Source organism: Salvia hispanica, chromosome 1 (assembly GCF_023119035.1).
Source record: "Salvia hispanica cultivar TCC Black 2014 chromosome 1, UniMelb_Shisp_WGS_1.0, whole genome shotgun sequence".
NCBI classification, from domain to species: domain Eukaryota; kingdom Viridiplantae; phylum Streptophyta; class Magnoliopsida; order Lamiales; family Lamiaceae; genus Salvia; species Salvia hispanica.
In genome coordinates this window covers 38,551,465-38,563,769 of record NC_062965.1, presented here as the reverse complement: position 1 = coordinate 38,563,769, position 12,305 = coordinate 38,551,465, and the positions used below count along the sequence as shown (strand labels likewise).

Here is a 12,305-nt window from a genome sequence, read left to right as displayed (position 1 = left end):
TCAACGTGAAATTACTAGATCTAACTAACTAGGCAGAAAGAAATAAAGCGATAACTGAAATTCGAGAGAAAACAAACATCAACTTAATTTTAAATGAGATTCAAAGCACATGATGTTTAAACAAGAAAATAACTATGATCCACGTCTGATGCAAGAAAATAACACAAGTTTAAACTACGAAAAACTTAAAAGCAAAACAGTATAGATTGTTTAATCCTAGAGCCATGATACTGTAGATCTTCTAACTACGATTGCTGGTTGGAACGGCAGTGACTCCCCTTCGGCAGATGACCGAAGTCTTCATTTGATTTTTGGACTAAGAGCGAGGAATGAGAAGTAATGGAGCTAGCCTCCAAGTGTTGACAAAATCGGGTTTTACAACTATTCATTATTATTTTTACAAAAATAAGTACATAAAAGAAGTGTGACAAACTTTCAGGGACGGAGGGAGTACTATATATCGATCATGATCACTCATGTAAAAGCAAAGAGAGCCATGCAACTTATTAAATAAGTACAACTATTCTTACAACGAGGATTGTAAGGAAAGACGATTTCCAGCAAGAAGGATCCCTTGTCTCTCCTCCTCCTCCTCAACAACCGCCCGATCCTTGGTTCTCTCCCTCACTCTCTGTTCATACACTCTCTCTCCAAACACCGTAGACTTGCATCCATCTTCACCAAATATCACCCTCACAACTTCCTTCAACTCATCCCTTTCAAAAGCATATCTCGCCGCCCATCGCATTACCTTCCCCGACGTCGTCTTCGGAACACTCCGGCTCCTCGCAAGAACCACCACGCCCACTTCCACCCTCTCCTCTTCCCAAACCGTACTCCGAATCCCTTCACACACACTCACCAAAGCATTATTTTCTAGCTCGGGCTTGAGCACCTCAGCCACGAGCATCACCACTCCCTGATGCTCGAACGCTGCGAGGCACCCCGGCCTCAGCAGCCTCGGGCAACTACCGTACGCAGCCTTCTCCACGTAATGGGGATGCACCGCGCCCTTGATCACGTCGGAGCACCTCCCCATGACGTAGAGATACCTCTCCTTTCCGGCGACTACTCCCCTGTCGCTGGTCCGGACGTAGCAGCCGGCTACTCTGTCCCGTAGCCGGCTGTTAAAGACCTCCCGCGTCAGCGACGGGTGGTCGAGGTACCCGAGGGCGGTTCCCGGGGAAGAAATCCATATCTCGCCTTCCACGCCGTCGTCGACGGGCTCGTGAGTTTCCTCATCCACCACCATGATTTCGATGTCTTCCTCTAGCACTTCTTCTCTTGAAGTAGGCAGCTTCGCGCTAGGCAGCAGATTCTTGTGAATTGGGAAACCGCCGCTGCCGCCGCTCCTCCACGCCGTCGAAACAAAGGTGCAATTCTCCGCCAAGCCATAAGATGGAGATATGCACGATGGATTGAGCCCCAATGGCAAGAAAACTCGGACGAATTCGTCGATGGAAGGCTTGATTATTGGCTCGTTGATAATGATTAGGTTTTTGAGGGTTTCAAGGTGGAGGCCGGAGGTCCCACCGCCGCGCCGGACGACGAGAGGCAGCGCGAAGGAGGGGACGGGGGTGCAAGTGGCCTTATACTCGGTGATCATCTCCAGCCACATCCTAGGGCGGGTGACGAACGCGCTGGGTGATGTCAGCACGCACGTCGCCCCGGATACAATAGTCAACAGAAGAAACATTAACCCGCAGTCATGGTACTGAGGCAGCCACGACGCGATCATGCTATTCGGGTGAAGGTCGTATGACCGCCTCGCCGCCCGGACGTTGTGGGCGGCCGCGCCTGCCGTCACGAGGACGGGTTTTGGGATGCCAGTGGCTCCCGAGGTGTACTGAATTAAGTACACCTCGTTCACTCTGCATCCCTCATATCCCGACGTCTCGTGATGCTCACTTTGTTCCGTCAAATCCTCAGTCGCGATCCATCTGAGTTGTTCCAGAAGCTTCGACAGGCGGGTACTGGCGCATGAAGAGTATTCTCCTGTATTGACAGAGACGGACACAGAAAATAATTAATAAAGGGAGTACTTAAAAATATATTCTATGTTATTTATAGGAGCTCTTGCATAATAAGTTACGCAAAATTGAATAAATTTAAAGATTTTATAAAATTTAAAAAAAACAAAAAAAAAACAAAGGTGGTATGGGGCTAAAGCCCCCTTACCTGCAGCGCGGATATAACTGCGCGTGGCTAAGGCGGCGCAAGGCTTCGTTTGGGAGAGAACCCTCACAAGGAGGTGGTGGTTGTGATTGTTTGCTAATGAGAGGTGGGGAGGGGTGACAGGGACCGCGATAAGCCCGGCTCGTTGGCAAGCGAAGATGATCTCCACCAGCTCGAGGCCCGGCTCGCAGAGTATGACCACAGTATCGCCCTTGTGCAAAGATTGTGATAACGACGATGAAATGGAATGCACAGCAGAGTTGAGCTGCGCGTAGGTTAAGAAGGAGGGGCCCTGCGCCCCGTCTTCGGCCCAAATGAAGGCGGGCTTGTGGCGGAAGGCGGGGAGGCGGGCCCATATTTGGAGGTACATATCCACCACGGGCTGGTCCGGGAAACTGGGATCATAATTTTCATAACTCATGATTTTTTGATCTTGTGTGTGTGATTTAGTAGATAATATTGTGGATATAAATATGATAAACCACGTGAGCAGGATTGGGACTGTATCGGTATCCTACACGTAGATGGATACAAAAATTGTGAGTGTGACTAAAAAATATTCCATGGATATCCCAAATTTTGAGATTAAAAACATAGAACAGCTGGTGTTAATACATGGATTATGCTTCGTTATTTACTATGTTGATGAAAGGGTCCAATCCTCGCGAATATCCCACGTACATTTCTAAACTCAAACCCACAATGAAGATCATAATCGCATATTTATGTCTCAATTTAATTTTTATCTTTCGACGACTGGCTACGATATAATAATCGCATATTTATGTGTCAATTTAATTTTAAACATCAAAATAAGTTGTTTATGTATGGAGTATCAAATATAAAAATTTTCGTTCCCAACTTGTGAGTGATAACAAAGTATAGAATAAATGTAACTAAAAATTTATCACTTATTTTTACTTTTTTCTTTCTCTAAAAATTTATCATTTTTCACTTTTACTATATTTGCAGTGGACTCCACATTTCATTAACTCATTCTCACTCATATTTTATTGTAAAATTAATATATAAAAATAGAAACACATTCCACTAACTTTTTCAACACACTTTCTATTACTTTTTCCGTTCCCTTATAGTTGAGTTGAGTCATTTTTTCATTTTGGAAAAGTTCCCTAATATTCTCTCGTACTTTATTATTTCTATTTTATTCTGTCTGCTTTATTAACTTTTTACTTTATTCTCTCTACTTTTTTCCCTTTCTTAGTTTTTTATCTATTTATTTAACACGATCAACATCTCTTTCTTAACCTCTGTGCCGAAAAGTTTCGCTTTAATTATGAAGGAACGGATGGAATAAATTTCTTAAAATTTTTGCCAGATTAAATGGTACTAACAAATTACTATTTGGGACAAAGGATGTGTTATATTAGAAAGTTAAAATGCGTGGATGTGGAGTTCCGAATAGAAGCTTAACAAAATTAAAATAAGTCGCATACGAGTATGAACAGAAATTTGTGAGTCAAATGTATTATTCCCTCCGTCCCACAAAAGATGTCACACTTGTGAAACGGCACGGGATTTTAAGAGGTTTTGTTTTGTGTATTAAATGGAGAGAGAAAATATAAATTTTATATTCATGTGAGAGAGAACTTTTTCCAAAAAGGGAAATGTGACATATTTTGTGGTGGGACAAACTAAAAAGGAAAGTGTGACATCTTTTGTGGGACAGAGAGAGTATAAAATATATCTCAGTAATTATACAAGCTTTTTTTTTTTAAAGCTTTTTAAGCCACAAAAACTTCGGATGTTCACCATTACCAAATCATACATGCTTTTTTAGCCCAAAAAATTATCGGCCCAAAGGACTGTTTTTGAGCGGGCTTTTTTTGTTCCATTTTTCTCGGGCCTTTATTTTCCAGACCCAATAACGGATCTGAGAAATATAACTCATTAATGGGTTGGAACTACCCGACATGGATTAACAATGGCTGAAATAATTCTATTGATCTCAAATTAGGTTAGAACTAGATCAAGGGTTTCTCATATACACGCGTTGCGGAAACAGAAAAAAATATCAAAAGAGGCTGTGATTTCTAAACTTTATTCCAAAGCAATATTTTTGGGTATTATAGTTTGCTTCTAAGGACTTTTATACAATAATTTACATTAAACTTAGATTAATTTCAAAAATTATCGAAGCAAAATGTTTAAAAAATATTTTTATTGAGAGCTTTAGCCTCACCCTAATTCTACATGGGTCCGCCCTTGCTTGAAACAACTTTTATTATACAAACCTCTACAAACCTCAGCATGATCTCCAATGAAATAAAATCCTAATCCAAGTGTGTCAAAAGATAGACAAAGCATAAATTATTGGACAATTATTTCTAAGTCAGTGTAGGCATATTTATAGTGTGGAGAAGGCTAAGAAATAGTAGGAATCGAGCATATCTTTAATATGGAAAATATTGGGCTTCAAAAGGAAAAATTTTCACAAAGATCCCTCAAATTCCTACAACTTTTTAATTCACTTTCTATTATATTTTTTAAAATTCATGGCGTATCAAAGTTAGACACATATTGAAGTTGCAGGAGTATTAGGTAAGTTTTTTCAATTTTTAGTTGTTCTTGAAAAATAGTCATTAGGTAAGTTTTTTAATTTAATGAGGTGGTCTCATTTTCTACTATATCATTTTTTATTATCTCTCTTTTACTTTTGTATATTTTACTCCCTCCATCCTTTATAATTTGTCATCATTTATCTTGACACGGGTTTTAAAAAATATAAAAAAAGGTGAGTTGAAATAGTGGCATATGAGTCCTATTTTTATATACTCCCTCCGTTCCATAAAAAATAACTCACTTTCCTTCTTAGTATGTCCCAATCAAAATGACTCATTAATAAAAATGGAAACACCTTTTATCTCTACTTTATTTTCTCTCTCTTACTTTACGTTCTCCACTTACCACAAAAAATAAAGTTGCATAAAATCTCATGTTACTCAAGGAATGGGTCATCTTTCTTGAAACGGAGGAAATATTAGTTTTATAATAAAATGTGAGTGAAAATAAATCACTACTCCCTCCGTTCCATAGTAATGGAGATATTTCTTTTCAGCACGGAGATTACGAAAAATTGTGTTAGGTGAGTTAAGTAAAGGGAGAATAAAGTGGAAAATAAAAAAGGTAGAGAGATGAAGAGAGGAAAAAGTAAGAGAGAGTAAAGTAGGTGTGGAAAAATGTGTTGACTTTTACTAAAAAGGGAAATGTCTCTATTACTATGGAACGTACCAAAATGGCAAAATGACTCTATTACTATAGAACAGAGGGGGTATAAAATTAAAAACGTGAAAAGAGAAATTTTTAGGAACGGATAAAAATGAAAATAAATGACAAATTTTCGTGGACGAATGGAGTATTAAAACTCGTGTATCCACTATCAAGTATTTTTGTGAGCGGTTTGTTGGCGAAGTATTATATTTGTCGTGGACAAAAATATCGTCCTTTTGTTAAATACTCCCTCCGTTGCAAGGAAGATGACTCTTTGACATGAGATTTTATGCATTTTAATTTTAAAGTGTTTAAGTAAGAGAGATAAAAGATTGTGGGTGTTTCAAAGTATGAGAGATTCAAAAAGTAAGAGAGAAAAGATTGTTGGATGTTTAAAAGTAGGAGAGACGAATAAAGTAAGAAATGAAAAGTATAATTGAGTATTTTAAATAGTACCTAAAATAAAAAATAGTTACCTTAGTGGGGATGGATGAAAAATGAAGATTGAGTCATCTTCAGTGAAACGAAGGGAATACAATAAACACAAAAATATCGTCCTTTTATCGAATACAACAAAGTCACTGGCCTCATATATTACTATTTAAAACCTTGCTTGACTTGGTTTCCGAATTTTGCTATCATGTCCCCAATCGGTCGGAGAGAAGAAGGTTAATTTGTTGATTTTGGGTTTAGATATATTGTTCACTACAATCAATATTAGGTTAAGGTTGCTGATTACAACTATGGAATACAAATGGACAATTCCTCTTCAACCTTCAAGGACCTATTTAAATAAATAAACAAAGCCTAGACTCCTACTCCCTCCGTTTCATTAAACATGCAACATTTAAAAATCGACACAAATTTTTATATAGTGTTATTTTATGAGTTAGTGAAGGGAGAATAAAGTACGAGAGATAATAAATAAAGATAAAGATATTTCTATTTTAGAAAAAATTTCATTTTTAATATGACAACCTAAAAGAAAAAATATTTCATTTTTAATCGAATAGATGGAGTACCATGGCAAAATGAATATACATAAAAGCTAGTAGTATTAAATAAAGGAGGGATAGCGAAAAGACATATACGAATAAATTAAATAGAAAACAAACTAATATAATTTACTTAAGTCTTTGGATCAGCTTGATGATCGATATCATATGTGCACTTCATTTCATTTTCTAAGCATCTTCCAATATCTAAAATCAATTAATGCCGAACTTGGATGATTATTTATAGATGAAACGGATGGTCCAAATTCTATTTTTAAGTACCTTTCAACATTTACTTCACAAATAGTCCTTTGTCTGTTCCAAGAAATTAATTTAAAGTAATAATCAGTTAAAGACTAAAGAGTGAATTCAATCTAATGCAAACAAGAACTAAAAAACATAAATAGACGAAATTGGATTTATCGTTTTCTCTTTTATATTGTAGGAATTCCTAAAACAAGCTTTTATTTTTTTGGTTAGGCAAAACTCAATTCTACCTATGGGGAAACACATGGGAGTCACAGGGATTTACTCCTTTCAAGTTAAAGAATTCTCCCACTTATACTAATGTTATTGAATATTTATAATTATGTCTAAATTATTGTCCAAAATAGTTATCGGAACAAATTAAAGAAAAAAAACATACTCAAATATGAAATAAACAATAGAGCCGGGAAAAAAATATTGAACTATAGTAATAATCCTTTTCACTTATTTATCATTAATGTACAATTACGAGTGATAAACTAGGACAGCATAAAAACTTGATAATTGAGGACTACAAATAGAATATTTTCATTTAGTTAATCATTACGGTAATGAATTTTATGTGGATAAAACATCAAATTGCTGATTACTCTTTCCTCCATTCTATCATTAAATGACTTATTTTGAATTGAAATAAATTTTTAAAAATTGATTAGATTTTATGAAAAAGTGGATAAAGAAACTACGCATTGTTAGCATTCCATGCTTAAGCATTCAAAAGGAGTTGAGGATAACAAAGAGTCTCCCAAGGATAATGAAGTGTCCAACATTTAATTTGTAACTCTTTAGAAGTTAAATGTTTTATGACTCTTCAATTGAATGCATCTAATGTTCCTAGGCCTATATATTTGGATGCTCAGTTGTACAAATTCGATCGAGTTAAATGAATAGATTGCACCTTCTGTTTTTCAATATAGTTTCTTTTATGGTATCAAGAGCCATAAAATAACCTTTTCCTTTTTTATCTTCTGCTTTCTTTTTCCTGCATCTCTTGAAATGTCAGACAGTGAAATTTCTAACAATGTACCACCACACACAACACCTCGACAGAATGCAGTGGTGTCGGTTCACCGTCACAATCATCCCATCTCTTTCAAACTTTCTGATTCAAACTATCTCATCTGGAGGCAGCAAATTATGACCACCATTCGTGGTTATGGCCCTGAGTCCTCCTTATCGGAGATCAACAGATCCCGGAGCAACATATCACAGTAGAAGGTTCAACTGAGACAACTGTCAACCCGGAATTCCTTCTCTGGACTCACCAGGACCAGCTGTTATCGGCGTGGATCCAGTCATCTCTTACTGAGAGCACCATGGTGCAGATTGTGGGTCTGACTTCAAGTAAAGAAATATGGCAAACCATCGAAGCCAACTTTGGAAGTCAATCCAAAGCGAAAGTGTTACAGTACAAGTTGCAGCTTCAAACTCTAAAAAAGGACACTCTCTCTATGCGTGATTATCTCGACAAAGTCAAGATGTGTTGTGATCTTCTAGGATCAGCTGGATGCAGAGTCTTAGATGAAGATCAAATCCTCCATATTCTTGCAGGTCTAGGCAAAGAATATGATCCAATTGTTGTGACCATTACCTCAAAGGCCGACTCATGGAGTGTGCAGGACATGAGTACGCTCCTTCTCTCCTTCGAGTCCAGGCTCGAATCAACAAACAACTCCTCTATCAATCTTGATGGATCTCAACCATCGGCAAATATTGCTCAGGCCCCTAGTCAAAGGCGCGGGAATTTTTCTAACCACCATCGAGGTGGATTTGCAGGATATAGAAGAATTGAAGGTGGAAGAGGGACTGGTTACCGTGGTGGAAGAGGGGGCCGAGGAAGGAGCTGGGGATTGGTGCCCCTTGCACAGTGGAAGACATGCATAAACAAATAAATCATGCATCCAGATCTATTTGATTGATTATGGGATAAATTAACCACATGTTAAACAATCAACTGCATACAAGAACGCACATAAATCATGCTTAAGGAATTAAAACCCTAATTCATGATATTCTACGGTTTAGGATTACCGAACAGATTTTCCCAAGAATCGACAATTGCTTGCGCCTTCTCCACACGAAGATCGTCGTACTCAACCAGAAATCTTCTAATCTGTATCGCGAACTCAGAATCTGACATTTGGGTGGGCAAAACTTGTCAGAATCGAAAAGGGTTTCACTAAATAGAAGACAGAATTCCCAACAGAAGGGAAAGGAAAATTCCGTCTGCTCTGGAGAGAGGGAGCACGAAATTAATTATGAAAATTCATTAAATTAGTCTTCTATTTAGTCTCCTTTATATAGAGTTATGATGGGCCAGATTAGGGATCTATGGAGGTTGGATTTTGGCCAAACCTGTTGGACTTTTACTAATTAAATTGAGTCACAATTTAATACAAGTCCAAATAGAATATTATTATCATCCACTATAGTATAATAATATTGACTGCCCATCTAATCCCAAATTACGAGTAATCCAAACTTTACCTCTTTAATTTATTATTTCTCGTGTTTAAGATATAAATATCCATTAATTAATTTAAGTCTGCTATTTGACTTTAATTAATTAATATCTTTTTTCCAAGAGTTTTATAGTTCAAAATCTTTATTTATTATTCTGGAATAAATTCCAACCGGCCGGATTTCTAAAAAATAAAACCTTTTTCGAACACCTCTTGAGGATATTATCAAACTGGACTCACCCAGCACACGATTCATTGCAATAACAATACTAGCACCTCTAGACATTGATCACCACTACCCAAGATATCAGGATTCTTGGATTGCAAAAATCCGCACCATTTGATAAATCAAAGTAGTGCATAATCAATATCGTATGCTTAATGTTATATCAACAATGATTAAGAAATAACAATCACCAAGACCTCGTCTTTCGGTAAATAGCAAGAAAGACTTATCTCAACTGTTAGATCCTTCAGTGCTATACACACCAGTGTCGTTTATTTCCTAAGGTAAGGAAACATGCGGATTGACACTGCAACCTTTCACGATAAGTAGCCAAAGCCTATCTAGGTTGTGAAATTTTATTTCTCTTCTACAAAGGACCGATTGCGTCACCTTCTGTGAACATCGTTCACGACCAGTCTACTATTGAGAAGAATCAGACTTATTTGCTTCTTATACATTTAAATGTTTGAGAAACATCTTATAAATGTACAAGCAAACATCAATGCGATAAAATTACTTCTTCTCGCCTTGGGTTAAAAGTGGATTGTAGAATATATTGAATACAAGCAATTCTATCCGTGCAACATGCTCGAAATATGCTTTTCAGTATATCAATCCTAACAATCTCCGCTTATACTCAAAATCATGCTTTCGAGTATACCCATTGTCAAAACTCTTCCACTTATACTCTACGCAGGTCTCGGACCATGATATATCGAACTACCATACTTTTCACCTCATGTGTAAAACATGTTGCCATATAGGCATTTTGTGAATAATTCTGCCAGGTTGTTCTCTGATGATATCTTGGTAACCATAATGTCTCGCTGCGCACTTAAATCCTTAATTAATTTCATACTTCCTCTCTATGTGATTGCGTAGCCTTATCAAATCGTGTTTCCCTTGAGTTAGACACATGACTAGAGTAACCATAATAAAATATAATACTCATAGGCATACTCGGAATCACGGTCAAAGCTATTAGGAAGGTACTGAGATGAACAACTACCTTAGTAGTTTCCAATGAAACCACGCTTGTAATTTTCATGATAGAGTCTATGATTTGATCACACTCCTTCATATCTCAGTTCAACTCCTAAAGTAAACACATAGTCAGAGGATGACTCGATCACCGATCAATATAAAATCGAGTCGATGTAACCTAATGGACATAACATGGATGTATGGTAAACTAGATCATACCGTTTAGTCTTCTTCAAGTACTATAGTATATTCTTTACCAATCCAATGTCCTTGGACATGGTTAATATGTATCAAGCTTCTATGCCAACGACAAAGCTAATATCTAACTTAATACACCTCATAGCATACATGAAACTTCCAATCACGGAACTTGTCTCATTTTTCTTGATCTCATTCAGTGTCGAAAAACACTTGACTAGAGACAAGATAATTCCATCTAGGGAAGTAAAAACTTTTCTTGGAATTTTCAATGCTAAAGGGTCTAAGTATGATGTAGATGTAGGATTCTTTAAGAAAACTTAACATTCTTTTTCTAGCAATCTAATAACTTAGATGCTAAGAATTAAATCCATCCTCATTAAACTGGGTAGACGACCAGTTTCCTACGCTAGATAACCCTCTGAGTTGTTTATCAACTTTTATAGATGTCATCATCGTAGAGTACCAAGAATACCAAATATAGTGCACTTTCAACTTTCTTGTACTTGTAGCACATAACCATTAAGATGCTCCATGTAGATGATCTCCTCAAGAATTCTACTTAAAGAAAATTGTCTTGACAATCATAATACATACATCCTAATATATGTAAGCTACAATAGACAATATGATACAGATCGACTTAGGCAGAATGGCAAGCGAGAATATGATTCTCTCTAGGTGTAACCCTTTAGCCATTATTCTAGCCTTTTAAGATCCATGCTTACACTTGCAGATCCACAAGCTCCCACTGGCTAAAATAGTCTATGGGTAGTATCGCAAGTCTTGCAAACATTCTTGCCTATCTTAGATTATTATTCAGAATCTATCATCTTATCAAGAATGATTATCTGAATGAGTCAATGCATCCTTGTAGTTACATGGATTAGATTCAAGTCGATCTAAAACTGAGTCTAAAGACTCTTAGATCCATGAACTTGTTATGTTCGCAAGGAACGCTCCTACTACGACATGACTCTTATAATCTTAGGTACAAATGTTGATTTTCTAAGTGCATAAGTATCTAATGGTATGACTTCTTGGTTAAGATGGAAAATAGATATTTTCATTATCTTGAGAATTATCATGATTGTTAGGCTTGTAGTTCTTCTCATAATCTTCATCAAATAATCTAGTATTCGTGTAAACAAACACCTATCTTGCCGTGAAGATTATAGAACCTGTACCTTTTCTATCAATTGGGACAATCTTAAAACATACCTTAGTACACAACTCCAATTAATTGGATACCTTTTCCAAAACATGTGTTGGAATAACTCCACACCTTGAGATGTGTTGGACTAGACTTACCTCTAGTCCATAACTCGTGTGTTGTAGAAGGTACTGATGTTATGGTAGTTTCTTTAAGATATAACTCGTTGTTTCCAGCGTATATCCCATCAATAATAAGGTGTTATTGAGTGAAAATGTTTCCATATCGAACTTGTCTTAGAGAGACTTCGATATCTTCTTATATGACCATCACATTCTTTAGCAGAACGCTTGGAGTAATCCACTAGAACTCCCACTACTGATCTTAACTCATCGCTCGTCTCCTATGGTGTAGACCATTGAGACTTGCTAGTCTTTCTATGTTGCATATTTATAAGTATTCTGAATCCCTTGAACCACCAAAGGATCCTTACTTATAGTGCATCAACCAGACTTACTTGACTTTCGAGCTATTTAACAAGCAAGTTGTTAAAATCTCGATAGTCACTTGAGTTAGAAAAAATCAGTTTGAACAATTACTAAGTACTTTCTTGG

At 36.9% G+C, this 12,305-nt stretch overlaps 1 protein-coding gene and 1 pseudogene across 1 annotated transcript; one reads left to right on the top strand and one right to left on the bottom strand.

Annotated features, from left to right (window-relative positions):
• Positions 1 to 526: 526 nt before the first annotated feature.
• Positions 527 to 2,596, bottom strand: LOC125196133 (long-chain-fatty-acid--AMP ligase FadD26-like). Its single transcript, XM_048094519.1, has 2 exons — positions 2,179 to 2,596; positions 527 to 1,995 (listed from the first exon to the last, which is right to left on the bottom strand). Exons 1-2 carry the CDS (start codon positions 2,594 to 2,596, stop codon positions 527 to 529), a joined length of 1,887 nt encoding a protein of 628 aa, XP_047950476.1.
• Positions 2,597 to 8,179: 5,583 nt separating this feature from the next.
• LOC125202893 lies at positions 8,180 to 8,269 on the top strand (annotated as a pseudogene).
• The last annotated feature ends 4,036 nt before the right edge of the window (positions 8,270 to 12,305 follow it).

Coding starts and splice junctions, on each gene's coding strand:
- LOC125196133 (XM_048094519.1), bottom strand. CDS start 2,596: ATGAGTTATGAAAATTATGATCCCAGTTTCCCGGACCAGCCCGTGGTG. Junction 1,996..2,178: donor CAGTTATATCCGCGCTGCAG/GTAAGGGGGCTT, acceptor CTGTCAATACAG/GAGAATACTCTTCATGCGCC.